This window comes from Coffea arabica, chromosome 8e (assembly GCF_036785885.1).
Source record: "Coffea arabica cultivar ET-39 chromosome 8e, Coffea Arabica ET-39 HiFi, whole genome shotgun sequence".
In the NCBI taxonomy this organism is placed as follows: domain Eukaryota; kingdom Viridiplantae; phylum Streptophyta; class Magnoliopsida; order Gentianales; family Rubiaceae; genus Coffea; species Coffea arabica.
In genome coordinates, this window is record NC_092324.1 from 31,989,460 (window position 1) to 32,009,585 (window position 20,126).

A 20,126-nucleotide genomic window follows, 5' to 3' on the forward strand; every position below is an offset into this window, starting at 1 on the left:
TGCTTTGGCACATATGTTATGTATATCTTGCGAGTATTGTAGTTTGTGCATGTAAAGTACTTTGCCTTTGCCTACTAGGAGCTACTCTGCAGAGTTTTGATAAGAGTTTGTTATCTATACATTTATTAAATGGACAAAGATATTATCTATTAATTTTTCTTCTTTTGTTGTTGCCTGCTTTCTTTGTTCTGTCAAATGTTTGTATAAATAATCAGTGTATACTGTACTGAAGCTTGTTCCAATTTCCAACCTTTGAATGAAGGATTCTTCTTTTGTCAATTCAATTTATATTTTCATATTGAGGTAAAATCATTTTGGCCAACAGGGTAATTTGTTGTTTGGGCTGAGATATATTTGCTTCGAGCGTTATTGCTTGGGCTTGGCCAAAAAACTGTAGTAATGTAAAAGGCATTGAAGGGGCGTAATGCTTGTGTGTCATTCTCGCTACTAATGAAGTGAGGGGATAAAAATAGTTGATAAGGTGGATAGAATTCTGTGAGTGACAAATGTCACTTTGTTACAAATCATGATTTTCGCAATGGCGAAATACTACTCTCTATCCACCAGGCCATGACTTTTGTAACTGTACTTCATTATATTCAACTTTGTGTATACATGGCATTTGCCATTTTCCATTTAAATCTCAATTTATTATCTACCACCATCTTCTACTTTGAAGAATTAATCTCCCTATGCACCTTATTTATACGATATTCATCAAATTTGCAACCATTCTATAATTACAATTATTCCAGTCTCTAATATAATGTATGCTTTGCACAATCCATTTTTATCTTCCAACAATTAGTGCAATTAAACTTATAATTTCAACTTTTTTTTTACATTCAATGGGGCATGCTAAGCACTATTACCAACGCATATTTGACATATTTGGCGGGGCATATTGTCTTTAGTTACCTACGCGCATCGCGCGTTTTATACCTCCTAGTAAAAGTCAATCGCCAGTTGGCTATCTATCCATCTTATCTGTAAGGAGAATGCTACAGGCATGGCATATCCCATGTTAAGGGGCCTTTTTCCCTCCCTAGAGCCACACGAAAAGAACAAGGAAAAAAAAAGTTAAATAAAGTACCCAAGGTCCTTGCGGGACACGAAAGTTTAAAAGAAGACTACTTCAAATTTTAATTCAGAGTAGGGATTTGCTGTTCATTCTTTTCTCATTTTGTAAATTATATTTTATACCTTTACAATAAAAGTTAAAAGTAAATCTTATATATACTAACAGTATGTACACTATCACTTGTTCAATCCATGATATATGTGCAAAAGTTAAATTTTAAATTCAAATTTTACATATTTATCATTCATCCAACATTAACAGTATATACACTGTCAGTGTAGAAAAAATTAATCTAAAAGTTAATTAGTTCTATCATATTTAAGAAAGAATAAATTTTGTATATACTGTCAATGTATACATTATTATGGTTGAATGGATGATACATGAGTAAATTTTAAATTTTAAATTCAAATTTTGCACATGTATCATATATCTAATGGCGATAGCATATACATTTATAGTGTATATAAGATTCATTTTTTAAGAAAAATAGTTCCATAAATATGGAGCGAGTCTTCATCCCTAGGACACATATAAGATATCTGTGTATTAAAGTCAAATTCAACTAAGCAAACATTTCCTTAACATTTTGTGAAAGGATTTTCTTTCTGCAAACATAGGTACCTCGTAATTGGGTTACAATAATGTAACGAAGCAGACTTGAAAACTTGAACACAGTGCCTAATAAAAACACACAAAAATATTGAATGTAAGTTTGAAGGTACGTATTTGCAATATAAATTTGTAAGGTAGGTAAACTAAATTTCTTCCTCAATTAACATCAAAAGAAATTAGAGCTTCGTGCCTAATTTGGGCTCAATTCCAACTCAAAATTAATCCATAATTATATTTTTCCTTTCATATACTTTAATCCATAATTATATATTATAAGCATATATTATTTTATTTTATTTTACCATTATATGCAAATTATAAATTATGTATGCAATAATACATACAATTATTAAACAATATACATCATTATAAATAAAAGTCACATACTCATATGTATAGCTACCAAACAAACATATTTAACTAAATTTACTCATATCCGCCCACGAATAGATGGGTATGGGTATCTTAAATTTTTTGCATATGGATATAAATGGATTAACCAATAATACCCATTTATTAAATGGGTATTATTGGGTAACCCATCAAATTCAATTAACCCATTTAGAATTGTCTTCTCCCAAACCTCCTCTTTTCCCCCACCCTTTTTTTTTCAAACTTTCATTTTGTCATAATGTTAACTACTTTTGTTTCATTATTACTATTATTTGTTGGTTTTATTTTATCATTTTATTTTCTTTTAGTTTGTTTACTTTTTCAAAACGAAATTTTAAATTTACACACGAAAAATGCTAAAGGTTCAAAATTTTTGAATTAAGTTTTTATGTTAATTTTTATAGTACTTAGTTCAAATTTTTATATTCTTATTGTTTAATTATTAAATAGTATGTAATTTTGCGACATAGAATATGGATGCAAAAAAATTGATAATTAGGCTTATTGAGCATTATAAGTAAATATTTAAAATTAATGATGGGTGCAAAAGATGGTATAAATTGATAACTTAGTTTGTAAAAATGAATTTAAATGAATTTATAAAAAGTTAAAATAAATGAGTTACAAATGAGTAATTGGATTACCCAACTCTTTTTTTGACTTACTCATTTATACCCATTTAATTAAAAATAAATTGACTCAATTATATCCATTAGTCATTTTATCCAACCAAAACCCATGCAAATCATCCATTTTGACACCTCCTTAATTATTTGACCACGAGCTAGCTTGTCAAACAAAAAAGGGGTAAAAGCTGGACCTACAATTAAATCGGACCTCATTTTGAGTCTCAGCTGGGCCTAATTTTTTGGACCAATCGGACCAAGCACGGTCCTATTGCGTATTGACAACTCTGACGGTTGCAGTAATAATAGATTAATTAATAATAGGTATTCTCTTGATTCATTTAAAATTTTTCGTCAAAATAAAATAGAAAGGGGAAATCATGACCTTTACAGTTTACAGCCACCGCGTTAAAAGACTCGTTGTCGTGTCTCAGGCTGACTCGCCTCTCCCCTCTCTTCCTCCCTTCTCCCGTCTGGAGGGGCCTCTCCCTCTTTATGGAATCAGAATAATTCGTCAGCAGCTCTCGCTCTCTGTTTTCTCACCAAATTTTGTAAATTATACATAAATATAAATATAGATCAGACCTTTAGGATTAATTAAAAAGCTTTTTATTTCAAGAACCCGTCTTTCTTTCCTTCCAGTATTATTCCATGGCTGCTACAATCTTCGAAATCGCCCATCAAGAGCAACAACTCACCGACTCTCTTCAAGATCTATCCATCCACGACCAGGTTCGTTCCCTCGGTTATTTTCTCTTGACTATTTTTTTGGGAATTTTTTGGTTTTACAGTGAAAATTTTAGAACACTGAGAAAATGGGAAAAATTTTTTTTTCCTTGGTTTGATATGGATTTGATTTATTCTTAGTAATTGTTGGTTGATATGTGAAGTTTTTTGACCTTCTGATCTGATTATAAAATCCGGGTCGGAGCCTTTTTTGTGGATAGATTATATTGGATTAATCTAATTGAAATCTTGAGGGATTGTTGGCTGAATTTTATCTTTCTTCAGTAGTCTAGCAAATGTTTTTTGGGATTTAACTTTTATTGTTGAAAATTTATATTCTCACGTGTCATTTGATTTGATAGTGGTAGTGGATTCCGAACTGGGGTAACGGAAACTGCAGTAATTATAGCTGAAAATAGTAGTAAAGTCCAAATAAAAAAAAGAAGTTAATAACTGTTGTAGATTGTTATGGTTCTATGTTTCACTGAAGACTGATTGAAGTCTTTCTTTATTATCGTTGTTGTTGTCAAAAATGAATCGAAAATGCTATAACTCTTGTGGTTAACACCGTTGGTAGATTTAATTGGGATAAAGTATGATAGTTGTGGTAAATCTTACTATTGGGTTGGTGATTAAGTTATTAATTATTAGATCTTTGTTGTTGAAAATTGAATGTTTTTGTTTGGTGGAAAATGTGGGTTTGCAGAGTGAGATGATGGAGGAGAAAATGAAGGGTAACGGTACTTATGCAGCAGGGGAGATGACTTCAGTGGGATGTGAGAGTAGCAGTGGTGTTGCTGACAGTCGTTTTGATAACAATAGTCCCCATCATGATGGGGTTTGTGCAATTTGTTTGAATCATATTATGCTTCAGGAAACTGCACTTGTAAAAGGTTGCGAGCATGCCTACTGGTTTGTCTTTGCTTTGACCTATTAATGTTTGTGATTTTATTATCTCTATGCACAATGATTCTTTTATTATTTCTTGTAGGCGAGTAGCTTGGTAAAATTGTATAGAATGGGGTTGTGATCTTGATTTTCCTACTTGAAAGTATTGGTCATTTTATATTTCAGAGTACCTAGTTAGTTATTGATTAAACTCTTGATTTTCCAAGTTTCTGTTTTTTTGGTGCTAAATTTGGTTTCCAGATGCATGAGTAACTATGTATCACTTCATTTGTGGTTATTGTGTTTGGTTTGCAAAAACATGAGAAAAACTTTTCACCTGGTCAATTAACAAGTAGTCCGTTATTGTTGTTGTCGTTGGCTTGACAATAACTTTAGGTCTGTTGTTTGGCCCATATATCAACTCTTGTGCTGGATTACCTCTTTTATGTGTTAGCTGTCCTCTGATAAGTTTTGAAATTTTCATGCACATGGATGTAGTTTTGGACTCTTTTTGTGTCCATTATATTGTTGGAGCTAAAACAATATTTAGATATTGCAATTAGATGACTGACACGATCACTGTTGGTTCTCAGCGTGAACTGCATACTGCATTGGGCATCTTACAAGAAGGAACCTACATGTCCCCAGTGCAAACAACCATTTGAGTCTCTCAATATTCATCGGTCCCTTGATGGAAGGTACAAAATCATGTGTCCTATCATTATTTTCTCATTTGTAGATCTTTGTGGGTCGAATTTGGGAAAGCTTGGTTAGAATAATTTCCATGTGGCAATTGTTTTGGAAAACTTTGCAGAAATTTCAAGTGAGAACTTATTTGACAATTGGTGCTAAATGAACAGAATTATTGAGCTGGTAGAGTGTCTCTACAAGCATTAATTGGGAGGACTTTTTAAGAGTTCATACATGTTTTGTAATGAGTTAATCTGTAAATGTATTTATTTGAAGTCAGTTTTTACTCTACCTTCCTTATGATAGTGACATATTGGTTGGTGTGGGTATTTAGTACTACTGGCTGGCAGTTAAATGAACCAATTTTTCAGTCATTGTTGTGGTATTGTTTGCTTCCGCCATAAAATATATGAATGTGGTGCTGAAACTTCTGCTGCAGCTAGATGTTCGCAATTTTGGTTAGTCCTTTATTAATTTTTTTTTGCTGGTACCATTAATTCTAACTTTCACCCATAAACGCCAGAAAAGGATTTGTAAGTGCACTTATAAACGAAGTAGAGTGTTTGTTTGACTATGTTGGCTGCTTTGGTTTTTAAGCTGGACTTGATCTGTGTTGCTAGTTGGTCTCTTATCCTCCTTAGCGTCTGTATTTCTGTATGTTATTTGCTTAAGTTAAGCAAATCTTTGACCATTTAGGGTTCTAGGTTTGGTCTTTTGCATTTATGTAAAGTTTGTGATCCAATATTAGTAAGCAGTCACCTTGTTTATGTGTAAATGCATTTGATTACAACTTGGATTTGTGTACTTGATCCCAAACCTGTAATAAAAAAGCTTGAACCTAGCTTTAAATGCTTTTGACTCATCTGGCATCCATCTGCGTGACTTAATGTTGTATTTGCAATCAATGTTTGACTAATGAGAAGACAGAGAGCATGGGAAGATGGATACTTCGATAATCTGATTCATGACTGTTTCTATCATATATCAAATTAGTTGAGCTTTTGTTCCTCCTCACCCCATCCCCACCCCCACCTCCCTCTCAAAACCAAAAAAAAAAAAAAATGGAAAAAAATTCTGCTCTCTCATCACCATCCAGACCTGAAGTAGTACGTGAAAATGCTCATTTTCTTGCATGTGTGTCCTGGCAGGAGCAGGCATGTCCCTTCATGTTTGCATCCTTGATGTTTACCGTGAAAAGCTTGAGCCATAGAGTGCAGTCTTAATGCTTTTAGATTGCTGTTTTGCTATTATCTAGCCATAGTCTCTGGAAAGTAATCCATCTTTTGAAGGTGGCCTCTTAATAAAGCAATTGTGTCGAGAAGTAATATATTTTTGGAGCTGATCGTTTTTTCTCTTTGAACAGCATTCATGATTATATGTTCGAGGAGAGTGTGTGTCTCCTCCTAAGAGCCGTATGGTACAAGCCCTTGATTGTGGAGGAAAGGGATGAGGTGGAAGATGATATGGGATTTTTCTATTCCTATGCCTACGAAGATGAAGAAGAAGAAGAGATAGATGAGATTTACTTTGGTGGTTCATCGAGTATACGGATTGGTAACAGAAGATGGGGGGACAATGGTTATGTTCGAGCAGGAAGGCAGGAAGCTAGGCCAATTCCTCGCCCCAATACCCAAGACTCTGGTGCGGGACCATCTCGCCAGCCTAGAAAGAAAGAAACTGCAGCTGCAAGAGAGTCGCCAGCAGTGGGCCGAAGGGCTAAAAGGGCTCTGAAGCGTGAAGCTGCTGATAAAGCAGCTGCTGCAAAGCATCAGCAGCATTTGGCAAGGTTGGGTCGCAAGTGAGGTTGCATTGAAGCATGAAGACCTATCTTTGGCCTGAAGACGCCTGCTTCACAAGCTTTGAGACCTTTGTCTGAATCATCAAACTTGTACAGAATTTTACCGCTTTATTCTGAATTAATAATTTAGCAGATGCTGACGACTCGAGTATGTGATTGGATGTACTCGTAATTGGGCTAAATAGTTAACTGCCCCTTCTGTATTTATTCAAGATTTCAATCCTTTGATTGACCTAGTTATTCCACCTCAAATCTGTGCAGACATTTCTTTGAGGGGGACTAAAATCAACTTAAATAACTTATTAGTAAATCTTATATACACTTAAATAACTTATTATATACATTGTTATTGTATATATTGTCACGGTTGGTTGGATGGATGATATATAAATAAAATTTTGAATTTAAATTCAAATCTTGTACATGTGTCGTATGTTTAACGGTAATTGTGTAAATACTGACAATATATACAAAGATTAATCCTAACTTAATGTAGACATTGATCTCATAAACTAATGTGCAGGAAAGAATTCTGCTACACGCTATAGGGTATGTTTGCCAAGTCCATGCCGAACTGCTTTAGGGGATTTTACTGATTGCTTTTACGAGTTCAATTCTAATTGCTATCATACGAAAGACTGAAGTGATTGACTTTAACAATTATTATTTTTAAAAAAAAGAAAGTAATATTCATGATTTAAAGGAACACATTGGATTAATCTAGTCAAATTTGCAAAAGCCGGTCATAGTGAAATGCAGTAACGAATCTCAAAAGTTTCATACCGTAGAAACAAAAATTTGCCAAAGAGGCATGCAAACACATGCATATAAGATGAGGAAGGTGCTAGAATGAAAAAAAGCAGAAGTCAGAAAGCTGAAATGTTGTGATTTGAGTTGAGGGATGTTCTGTTTTATAACTTGACCTGATGCTATCAAATTAATTTCTTTTTTTTTAAATGTTGTCATTTGCTTTAGGATTTAAACTTTAGGTTTTTCAGTAGGTAAAGGGGGGGGGGGGGGGGGAAGAATAACAAACATCTAAACTCTAACCCAAAAAGTTAATGGCCTAGGGTTTACAAAATTTAATAAGTAAGGATCAGAGAACATCATGTAATTCTAACTAAACTAACAAGTTTAAGTTTACATGAATAATAGTTCAATATAAAATGTTTGTTACGAAAATATACAAACAATTGTCAATAAATTATATATTGTTGACAATGAATTACAACATGTCAAAGAACTCTTACACTGTTTAGTAATGATTCACATTGAATTGTACTGTTAGAAAAATGTATTAACATGTGACAATGAATCAGAAGTTGTTACAAAAAATATATGAATTGTAAATGATGAATTACAACCTGTTAAAAAACTCTTATATCATTTTAGAACGATTGACAATAAACTATACGATTTAGCGACTATCGTTAGTGTCCTTTCCATATTAATTGATTTTTTTTTAGAAAAGCTAGAAAAATTGTCAACCAGTAAATCAGTAATCACGACAACTTGAATGTATAAAGTTAAGGTTAAAATGGTAAAGTAATAAATAAGTAAACAGTAACCGCTAAAAAATCCAGTGGGTATATAACAAGACTGTTTAGGGTTAAAGCAGTTAAAAACCTCTTTTCGGTTAAAATTTGGCTGAAGTCAAGAAGAGAAAGGAAGTTTTTAAGGCTATCGTTGGGATCTGAAGGAAGGAGAACAGTAGCTGAAGAAGAACTGGGCAAAGCCCATTTCTTGAACAGACAATTCTCAGTTGAAAATGTGAGTAAAGTTACCCAAAAGTTCTATACTTGTCTTTAAACCTTTTCAATTTTATTAGTGTACAATGGAAAACAAACACAAATATGTTGTTGGTATTAACCAACATAATTTAAAGACTTTAGTTTGCATGATGGTTTTGCGTAGCAGGTTAAAACCCTGATAAAACCTGAACCATTAATGTTAATTGTGTAATTCTTGATGGGAAATTAAAGTGGACTATTCCGCAATCCTTTAGAAAAAGATTCAATTTTTCTGGTTAATTAGTGAGAAGGGCTTTTGTTAAGATTCTGTATGAAGTGTAATGTTCAATGTACACGACAAAGTGTTGTGGCATAGAAGTTAAATAAAAGGGCAGCCTTTACTATAAATAAGTCTTAAGTTATTCTATAGCTGAGGGAGTGCACCCTTTTCACAAGTTTGTGCTTTTTTTGGGTTTATTACGCTTGCTAGATTCCTTTGGTATTTTGTTTAGGAGTATTAATTTGAAACCTGCAATGGAATGTTTGTCACATTACTCGTATGCAGGGGAAAGAGGAGGGCGGGAGGCGAAGGAACCAGTCGTAACGTGCGGCAGAGAGGTGATAATCTGGAATGTGATATTCATCAAAGTGGTAGTATTGATATTAGAGAGAATGGAAGGGCTGAAAGTAATTCAGCCAGAATGAGGACGGGAGCAAGACATGATGCAGCAGATGCTTGCAGCAGTGCGAATGTAGAAAACTTGCAGTCTGAACAAGTTGTTAGAGCAGCCATTTCACGAGTAAGTAGATAGATTTACTGGTTATAGGACTTCTGGTGATTTGTTTATTTAAATGTCTTGATATGATGAGCTGTTCAGTGTTTTTCCAATTGATGATTGATATGTAAGTTTAATTGTTGAAATTTGAATTGCAGTCACCATATAGCACTAGAAGCTCGACGCATATGGTGAAAGAAATAATTGACAAGCTCACGCCAGAACAAGAGAATGCAATTAAGGATCTAGGTTTTGCACCGATTCTAAAGATACTAGCTTTCAATCTAGATAACGATTACTGTTCTTGGTTGGTGGACCATTTCAATGCAGAGCAGAGGACATTGAATGTCCATGGTAGAAGTTTGAAGGTGACTCCTAAGCATGTTGGGTATGTAACGGGATTGAATAGTGGAGGCTTGGATGTAGCTGCTTTAGAAAGTGAATTGTCTTTGGATGATAATTTACTGACTGAATTTAACATTCAGTTGGATAATGGTGGTGAGATAGGCTTGGCCAGACTGAGAACTAGTCTAATGAAGACCAACAGCAGCGGGACAGACTTCAAAGTTAAGCTTGTGCTGTTTTTGCTCTGTAGACTCTTATGCCCTAGGACGAAGTTTGCTATAAGGAAGAGCTTGCTTGCAGTAGTTGCCAAGGTGGACAATTTGAAGAACATGAACTGGTCTAAATACATCCTTGACCACCTGATTGACTCTCTTTGCGATCAGAGGCAAAGAAATCAGTTCGAGTTTGTTGGGTGCATTGTTGTTTTGATGGTAATCTATTTTCAGTATATAGTAGTACATCAAATTCTCATTATTTGTTCATTCAGGTTTCTTGTAATTTTTGGGAGAACAGATCTCGATATGTGTACCTGAGTATTTCAACTGGTTTCATGCTTCTGTGTATGTTATGCTTGTGGTACATAATGCCATTGAGATTATTTGATTTACGCTTCAATGTAAATTAGTTGAGATTTATCATGTTTTCATTTCAGATGCAGAGTTTGAATGCCTGTAGTAGTTGTTTGATTAGGCAATCTAAGAATGGAAAAATGCTTTACTTTATGCAACATTACTTGATCTTAGTAGAAGCGATAATGTCAAAAACCATAGCTTAATAAGTTCAAATCTGAATGTGGTCCCTTTCTATAGATTTTTTTTGACTGCTGATTTGGTAGATCTTGACTGTCTTTTAACTTTCCTTCACTGCTGGTTTGGTAGATCTTGACTGTTTTTTAACTTTCTTCCACTGCTGGTTTGGTAGATCTTATACTTTGAGCATTTTTGCATCCATGGTGACGCATATACAGCACTTTGTAATCGGCACATTCCACGCATTGAAGACTGGGATGAAGAGGTGTTGAAGAGGAAGGTTGATCAGCTAAAGGTTATGGGGGTTTTCAATGGTGCACAGGTAAATGACAGGGTGTTATGTAGCATAGATTGAATTGGTCCTTGACTGTTTCTTAATATGTATTACGCTGTAATAAATCATAGTTATACTTTTCTGCATTTAATATTACAATTTTGTCATTGACATAGGTCGATGCCATGTTTGAAGATCATTCTGTTGGTGAGGAGAGACGTCTTGAGGATGGGATAGAGAAGATTGAAAGTAGGCTTCAAAGTATTGAAGATGCTATGAGGGATCTGAAAGGACAGGTTGAGCAATTTCATCAGATGGTGACCAGATTGGTTGAGATGATGGAGGTCAACCAAAAAATGGTCCTTCAGGAGATGAGAAGAATCAATGCCAAGTCCTCAATCGTCTGTGAGAGTTGTGGTATGAATGGTGATGGTCTTCATAATGTTGGGGACTGTGCAATATGTTTGAATAGAATGATGCTCCAGGAAACTGCTCTTGTAAAAGGTTGCCAGCATGCTTACTGGTCTGTCCCTTATCTTCCATTGTTGTGTTCAAAATAACCCATAATCTGTTACATTTATATTCCTATATGTTTTCTCTTTTGTACACTTTTGAAGGGATGAAATGAGAAAAAGACTAAAAGTTTATGTCAATGTAAAAGGTCTGTCCCTTGGGTTTATGTCATGCAAGCTTACTGGTCTGTCCCTTAGGAATGTATGTTCTTCGTGGATAAATGGTGTTTATGTCAATGTTGTGCGGTTGGACAAATTAGTAGTGTGTTCTGTCAGAGAAGGTGGACAGGGTTTTGTCATGTTATTGATTTGGTAGTGTCCAAAATTTTGGAATTTGTTATTTGAGTTTGGTCTATTTGCAACCGTATCCAGAAATGTTTAGAGATATTATCCCTGTCCTTTGTTATTGTCCTTTATTTTGCTTAAACTTGGGCAGCTTTTTTACTGGTCAAATAGAGGTTATTTGATAATGTTATATGTTAATATGAAGTGATAACAGTGGTAGGCTTGTTAATGTGATTTTGCTAGGCCACCATTATGTTTGTTGGATAAATCTCTCCTATATGAATTTAAAAAATGTTGTCTATGCCACTATCAATTACTTGGCACATAAATTGTGAGAATAATCTTCCTGATCTGATTTGGTTCAGTGTAACCTGCATCCTCCGATGGGCATCCTACAAGGAGCAACCTACCTGCCCACTATGCACGCGTCCGTTTGAATTTCTTATTACCCATCGCTCTCCCGATGGCAGGTAGGATCACATCTGCTTTGCCAGTTTCTTTTGGTTGATACTGTTTTGGATTCAGAAATAGGATGAAATAGTTGGATTCATAGTGGTACAGCAATTAATCTTGCACATCATGCATATGTTTGAGATGAAAGTTACCTTGGAGTTTTGGTAAGATTTGCAAGATGGAAGAATACTGTCAAAAATAATATGGTGGAATTTTAAGAGTTATTGCATGTTATGGTGGTGAAAAAGTCTGGATCTTCACTGCATCTTGGGTGGTAGAATTGTTTTAGTTTGTCACTGATTTGGCTACTTCATTAGCAGCATTTAAAGTTGCTCAATTGTCACATTCATCTGTAAGCAAGCAAAAGCTCACCTTCCTTTTCTTGTTGTCAATACATGTCAGTTTAATGCCCTTATCCTAGACTGCAGTATAGAGTGAATAAAGCAGTCTTGGTCCATACTCCAGCCATTTTGCTTGCTTGAAATTCTCTATAACATTTCCTTGCAATGTACTGTAACAAATCAAACTAGGACTTCATGGTAGGATAAAAGGAGTAAGCAGGTAACTTATTTAAGTTGTCCCTCAAGGTTTTGATCAAGAAGTCTTGGACCTTGCCTGAAATGCTTTTGATTCAGCGAAAACTTGTCTACATAACCATGTGGTCTAAAGATGAAACTATTTTTTCTTTTATGAGAAGATAGTGGTGTCTAAATGGAAATTCTACTCTTAAATGAGAAGATAGTGGTATCAGAAACGACATTTCACAAATGTGATGAGCCCCTACGCAAACGGATTATTTTTAGCTTGCATGTTTATGCAGGATCAGGTGAGTGCATACATTCCTAATGCTTTTATTCACTGTAGATTTTGCATTTGTCCATCTTTATATCTTGTTTTTTGGTCTCTTTTAACAGCATTCGCAGTTATATGTCTGAGGAGAGCGTGCGCCATCTCCTTGAATCCTCTTGGTTTAGTCCACCAGTTGATGATGAAGAAGATTTAGATGAGATTAGCGTTGGTAGTTGATTGAGTATACGACTGGGGGACGCGTTGGCAGTTGATTGAGCATACGACTGGGAAACAGTGAATATTTTCATGCAGGCCGATCTCCTTAGCTCAGGAGGAAAATTGCTGCAGGCTGTAAAAGAAACGGGAGCTGAATGGTTAAAAGGCTCTTTAACGTGAAGCTGCTGATAAGCTGTTGCCTCATAGTTTGTTGTGAACTCTGTTGTACCTATTTTGAAGGGATGGAGTCCTTTGATGTTTTTTTTCCCTAGTCTTTCTTTCATCAATTCTTTTAAATTCTAAACATGTCAATACTGTGGGTTATATCTAATTTAACTCTTTTTTTTTTCAATTTTTCTTTAATTTCTTTTGGGAAATCAGGTAGAAGAGTTGGTGTCAAAATTGACTGAGTTCCGCATCTTTGTCTCTACAGCCGTACATGCTAATCTGAACTGATGATCTCCAACTTTAGCATTTCTTGAGCCTAGGATTATTTGCCAATTTTATGCTGCAGATCATCTTAACAGTGCATCTGGGCTGCTCTCTTAGGCAAGATTGACGAAAGAGAGAACGAAAAATTGAGAAAGATTCGTGCTGCATTCGAATAGGAAAGATGATAGGGGAAAAGAGAGTAATTTGGAATGTTTTTATAGCAAGTCTGGTCCTGTTAGTCCTAAATCCAAGCCGAAATGTGATCTCTTTGGTCATGAATTTGTACTCTTGGAAATTTAGTGGCCAAATTAAAGTAACGAACCAATAGGACTTCACCTTGCCAAGCATGAAAATGACATACTAAAATAAACCTATTTGCATCCTTGCTCATGATTTTATGAAAACGGATTAGCAATTCGGTCTGCACAAATTGAAGGCCAGGTCGGCCTAAATTTTGAATTCTGAAATAACGTCCAATCCAATTAATATACTCGTAATTTCCTACGAGAGGATTCTCTCTAACTTCCTCCGCTCCTCCCAGATGGCCACTCTCCTTTCCTCCAGTGATTTCTTTTTCCATTGGAGGGTAATAAAATATCTCTTAAAATTTCTAGGAAGGTTTCCTACTAAGAGATTTTTGCTTTTCAAGGAGGGTCTCCTCTCTCTTATGGTTAATAGTGATAGTTTTACTTGCATTATATTTTTTTTGGGTCAAATCTTAGTTTTTTTTTGGCATATTTGTTTGTCAAATCTGGAATTTCTAGTGATGGAAGAAAACATGCACGTACGCTTGTTGGGGCCAAAAAGATAGATATCTATTGGACTAGGATGAAGATTCACAATATAATATGTGTAATATTTGTAATTTTCTCAAAATTGGTACATCTTCGAATCCTTCAAATATGATATTTCTGTAACATATTTGATGATATATTTTCTGGCATTAGTATAGATCTCATGAATGATGATTTCTTTAAAAAAGAAAAAAGAAAAAAGAAAAAATTTCCCTGTAAAGTTATGCAAGTTTACACACACTATTCAATGTGATTTGAATGAACGCATGATTGTACTTCCCAAAAATTTATTCTTGCACTACCAAAAAGCCAAAAACAAACAATAGTCAAAATCAGATTGTTTCACAACTTCAAAAAGCCAACATCAAATTGACTAGCAAATGTAATATTGATTTAAATAATCTATAAATAACTTGGTACAATGTATCCTAAACAGTCTTCGACTAGCAGAGAAATCATTTTACAGTACAATAACTATGAGGAGGAGAGACTGATTAAGGAATAATAACAAGGGTCTCCGATTATTCATCCCTTGAAACAGGATCTAACCCAGCAGAAGGGCTGTCAGCAAAATACTCTTGATGTTTCACATTGACGCCATGCTGCAAAGCATAGTTAAAGGGAAACCAGTAATTACCCGGAAGAAGAATAATGCAAATACCAGTAGGTGTAAATAAATTATGATGAACATACGAAAAGTAAATAAATATATATATTTCAGATCGCAGGAATCAAATCTCATCAGATGAAGTACTCACTTCCAAGACGGATATTTCATGTACTTGTACAACAAAGAAAATCATAACCTTGAGTAAGCATCCTAATGACTTTGGCTTCTCAGTTTGCTTAAGAGTTGCGTACTTTATTGGATATGGAACACAAAAAGCTCCAATACTCTAAGGCCAAAGTTTATACATGGTGGAAATTCAAATACTATCCATCAGCCGTTTTGTCAACAACGTAAACTATAAACATCAAATACAGTAGTACCAAAAGACCAAAAGATATATGATCGATTGTCCCTTCAATAAGTAAATGACGATAAGATCTTCTGGAACTGTTAATTTGCAGCTAAAGTGAGATGTGTAAGTTTCAAATATTTGAAAGTAGTGAACCACATTTTGCGAGCACAAAGATTTATAGCTTTACATGAGAGAGGTTGGAAGAGACTAGTATCCATTGAAGAGAACATGATGACAACAGTGGAGGGCAAACTAATTGAACTGGCAAAGCTTGGAGTAATGAGAATGAGATGGAAAAGTTACATGTAGACAACTAAACAATAGTATCACAGGCCAAGCCTGACACCCATTATGGAGTTAGATCATCCCAACAAATAGATTATGCCAAAGAACCAAGGTCCAGTTGCTGTGGTAGCTTGATAAAAAAGGAAAAGCAAATGAAGTAAATGCCAGGGATTAGTTAGCCTAGGTGAAAAAGCCCTGAGCACTTCTAAGTGATTATAGTCAAATACTCGAGTCAATGGACTTTCCTCATAAGCATAGCATAATTTGTGTCAAAATTCAGATCTTGATCAATTGTATTTAGCTGATGACTAAGCTCCCGACCTCCTACTTCAAGTCTGTCTACCTTGATTGATGATTATAATCTAAATACAAAGAAAAAGTGTCACATATTAAACAATGTTGCTTATTCCTGGTGCCACACTTTTCAGCGATTACTCATTGACGAGTACATTAAGGGTATTTATTACTTAAACGTTCTCATGTATACTGTATACTGAATCCATTTGACATTCAAGAACTGATAGAGATCAGTTATCCCCAGACATGTGAACAGGGAGAAGACAATAATTTCATGTCATACTTTCACCACTTTGCCAATATCAGAGACATATTAGTGCATATAACCTTGGACTAGACAATTGCCAATTCCCTGATAAACATTCTACAAGGTTTTAGTAACATGCTAGAAATCAATGAAAAGTAACAAGTGAAAGTCCAACCATCTCCCTTTCCTTTGTTTAGCTTTCAGATTAAGAAAAGAAAATAAAGAAGAGAACTCTAAGAATGAGAAAGGACTGAAGGTACAGGATAATTTAGAGTAAGCCTATGTGCGCAAGATCACCTAGGCACTTAAAATCTCTATAATGAGCTACGTTATAAATGCCAAAACCGTGTGTGTGTGTGTGTGTGTGTGTCTGTGTGTGTTTGTCCATGCGTGCATGTCTGTCTAAGTCCATCTTAGGAACTCACGTCTTTGTTAACTGAAATATGATGAGAACCTGCTAAAACAGGAATAAAGGGATTGAATAATGCTACAAATTGGTAATGTTGGACAATCATCTACAAGGATGCATCCCTTGAGCACCAATTAAAACAAGGTCATGCTAAGAGGTAATTATGGCCCAAGGGAACAAATATTAGAAGAGCAAACTGGCAAAGTTTTGTACCTTCTCAGGTTATTCTCAAGATACATTACCTGAAAGTCCTACATTTGAGAAATAACTCAACCAGTCTATATGTTATCAACATGACAGTTTGTAACAAATTCATACATTCCTGACATACAGTCCTCCTAGTTTTTAAGCACTCTTGTTCATTCTTAATGAAAGAGAGTCCGGCTAATATAAGGTTGACAGGAAACAACCCATTCTCCTTTACAAGTCTGTTATTTAAGTGCAAAACATATAAATTGCTTTACAATTGTCTCTACAACAGGTACGCACTATATCATCATTTGATTTATCAAGTTGCAAAACGAAATGCGGAGTTGGTTTAATTATAACATACTGTACTTCAGCGATTGTAAACTATACCTATCATGAAAAAAGAATGCAGTAAATCCAACCAAAAAAATTGCCTTTTCGATTGGGTGGGCTAAATTACTTCATCATCACAATTGGGTCATCCTGGAAACTAGACTTCTGTATGTTATCACTAATCAAGACGATCTTTATGTTTACCTCATGCAATGCCCTGGAAAGATCCTCCATAGTCAAAATTAGCCGCTTATCCTATAGGTAAAAAGTGTTAGATGCAGTAAATGTAAAAAGGGGAAGAAAAATAAAGTACAAAAACAAGCACCTTTTGTTGCTTCTCTCTCTTATCTTTGACTACAGCAGACTGCCTTGCCTTGCATTGCCTGCATTTTTTAGCAGACAAAGGCAAAAAAAATGAGCAGGGCATTAAATAATCATTTCTAAACAATCCACTTTGAAATTTTCGCAGGTCAACTCAAATAGGAACTGTAATCACCTGTTCCCCTTCACCTTCATCTAAGAAAAGGCCTAGGGATCATGTTAACTGGTTCAATGCATTGATCAAAAAGTTCGATTCATGTTTATGTCAATGATTGCTCTCAAGAAAGTACTTAAATACTGAATCGTTCAAACCAAAGTTATTCTACAGCTAATTCTTATAACAATCTCAACGATTAAGCTGATTAAAGATAATAATTGATACAAAAGCACTCGTAAAAGTACATAAGAAAAATGACAGAATGAACATACTGAAGAGCGTCTGTAGCCACATCAGCAATGAACTTCTGTGTAGCAACTGCAACCAGCCTGATTCTACAACAATTGGAAACAAAACAGTCAGGTAAGAGGAATCAAACTCGGTCTTCCTCTCCCCTCCTCCCCCCCTGTAGACTACGATATGGTGGCAATATCAGCACACCACTTTTTGTTACTGGCACTCTATTCTATGTGATTTTGCAAAAATCCATGAACTAGTGGAGTACCAATAACCAAGAAAAAAAAAGTGCCCATTCCTCTTCAAATAAATAACAAAAAATAAATTAATCTGGAATAGCAAGTTATGAAAATTTTCTTTCCACAGTAGAACAAATCACACCAAGGAAAACAACTCTTAACAAGCAATAAAGAAATGCTTAATACTTGTTAGTAATGAGAAAATTCGCTTAAGAGGAAAAAAATTCAATATTAAGGAACGAATACCTACAATCTCACATCAGGGCACTGGAAGCCGCTTTTAGCCAAGTAATGCTCCACTAATTCATCTGGAATCTGGTACCACGAAAGAAAGAAACACGATTTTGACCCTTTACTAGATAATCTCACCAGTACCCCGATATACAATAATAGTAAATCAACGGAGCAAAGTAAGGAAGGAAAAAAAAAAGATAGGTACAGTGGGAGTGTAGTCCATCAAGGAGGCGAGGAATTCAGAGAGGGCAGCGTCATCATCGTGCCTGCCTTCGATGTTAGGGTGCTGCTGCTGCCCCTGCCCCTGCTGTTGGCTGGTGGCGTTCATTGTTGTCTGATGTTCAATGCCGGAGGAGGGGAGTTGAGTTGCTCAATTGTGCCTTGTGTCAACTATTTAATCCGAATAAAAGTCAATTAGTTAAATACTGGTTTTTTTTTTTTATTTAATTTCTGAATTCGCCTCGAAATCACCAAAAATCACAACATACCTAAGCAATAGACAGCACCCGAATTACAAATGGTTAAAAATAATTTAAATTTTAGAATAAAGTAGTTAACAATTTTATTATTATAGAAAACTATTTAAAATTTCTACAGTTACATGCACTTCAGTGGTTATTTTTTGTTTGTTGAATTTGAAAGCAATTTAAATTTGATTGTATTTCATAGAATTCTTTATAATTCGTAAAGATAAGGGCTTGTAGTGTGGTCAGCATAATATGCAGAAAAGAAATTGATGGGCTTGTATTTGTTCTTTGAATTTTAAAGTGGCAATGAATGTGGTAACTATTGTGGATTTTTGTAGAATTTTTTATAATTTGGAAAGATAACTTACATAGTGTATATATTCTAAATTCTAAGAGGAATTAAAATACTTGTAAAATTTATAAATTACTAATCAAAGCTTCTAGAAGTTGTGAACGAGTGAATAGTATATAGTATATATGTGTAAATATTAATGCTTAAAACATGTAACTATTTTTAGCACTAATTACTTTTGTGGAATTGGAAGTAATCAATTTGAAAATGTATTAATTTTTCATGAAAAAAAATAAGGTATACATAATACATTTGAAAAGATAACGTATTCATTATATCTTTAGAAACTATGTAATTGACTATTTTTGTATAATCTAAAAACATTATATAAATTATTTTTCATGAAAGATATCAATTCGAATCCTAATATAAATAGTATGAAAAAAGAAACTACTAAAGATCTTCAAACAGAAATTAATAGTCTAAAGATTCAAGTAAAACAATTACAACAAGAAATTATAGAATTAAAAACTAAAGACTTGGAGATAGAAGCCAAAATGACATTAATAGAAAATCAATCTTCTACTTCAAAAACATTAAAAACAGAAGAAATAATTATTTCAGGAGACCCACAAAATGAGAAACAATATTTAAATATAATAGAAAAAATAACATTTCAAAAGTGGTATGCTTTAGTCACCATAACAGTAAAAGATTTTAAAGAAACATGTGTAGCTTTATTAGATAGTGGAGCAGATTCAAGCTGTATAAAAGAAGGAATAATTCTTACTAAATATTGTGATAGAACAAATGAAACTTTAATGGCAGCAGATGGATAAAATTTACAAGGAAAATATAAATTCACAAAAGGATCAATATGTAATGATAATTATTGTATTAGACATAATTTTTTAATTGTAAAAAATATAAGCAATGATATAATAATAGGAACATCTTTTCTAATTCAAATATACCCATTTTCAGTAGGATATGAAGGAGTCTCTACTAATATTATGGGAAAAACTATTACTTTTAAATTTCTAACCCCAATAAGACAAAGAGAATTACAAATATTACAATCATCCTCTATTTATAAAACAATAAATACTATTACTAGAATTGAACAACATATAAATTACATAAAGGAAGAAAAATTTTATTTAAAAATTGAAGAACAATTAAAAGAAATAAAGGTGCAAAAAAGAAATGTAGAATTAGAAGAATTAATTAAAAAGGAAGTTTGTGCAGATATTTCGAATGCTTTTTGGGATAGAAAACAACATGT

At 34.2% G+C, this 20,126-nt stretch overlaps 3 protein-coding genes across 4 annotated transcripts; 2 read left to right on the forward strand and 1 right to left on the reverse strand.

Moving 5' to 3' along the window:
- The first annotated feature begins 3,090 nt into the window (after positions 1–3,090).
- Positions 3,091–7,069, forward strand: LOC113704117 (uncharacterized). The gene is made up of 4 exons (XM_027225785.2): positions 3,091–3,447; positions 4,148–4,353; positions 4,923–5,027; positions 6,383–7,069. The coding sequence occupies exons 1-4, from the start codon at positions 3,367–3,369 to the stop codon at positions 6,819–6,821; spliced, it is 831 nt and encodes a 276-aa protein (XP_027081586.1). The 5' UTR covers positions 3,091–3,366; the 3' UTR covers positions 6,822–7,069.
- Positions 7,070–8,433: 1,364 nt separating this feature from the next.
- On the forward strand, positions 8,434–13,298 carry LOC113704376 (uncharacterized). Its single transcript, XM_027226255.2, has 7 exons — positions 8,434–8,587; positions 9,113–9,347; positions 9,482–10,099; positions 10,590–10,739; positions 10,868–11,214; positions 11,854–11,958; positions 12,856–13,298. Coding segments are annotated over exons 1-7 (1,569 nt in total). The 5' UTR covers positions 8,434–8,585; the 3' UTR covers positions 12,968–13,298.
- Positions 13,299–14,541: 1,243 nt separating this feature from the next.
- LOC113702975 (transcription initiation factor TFIID subunit 10-like) lies at positions 14,542–18,475 on the reverse strand. Of its 2 annotated transcripts, none has more exons than XM_027224173.2 (6): positions 18,288–18,475; positions 18,099–18,163; positions 17,645–17,707; positions 17,220–17,277; positions 17,099–17,149; positions 14,542–14,774 (listed from the first exon to the last, which is right to left on the reverse strand). In XM_027224173.2, exons 1-6 carry the CDS (start codon positions 18,408–18,410, stop codon positions 14,694–14,696), a joined length of 441 nt encoding a protein of 146 aa, XP_027079974.1. In that variant the 5' UTR covers positions 18,411–18,475; the 3' UTR covers positions 14,542–14,693. The 2 variants fall into 2 exon arrangements, with proteins under 2 accessions (XP_027079974.1, XP_071918005.1); XM_072061904.1 differs by having other exon boundaries at positions 14,631–14,774; positions 16,996–17,149.
- Positions 18,476–20,126: the final 1,651 nt, after the last annotated feature.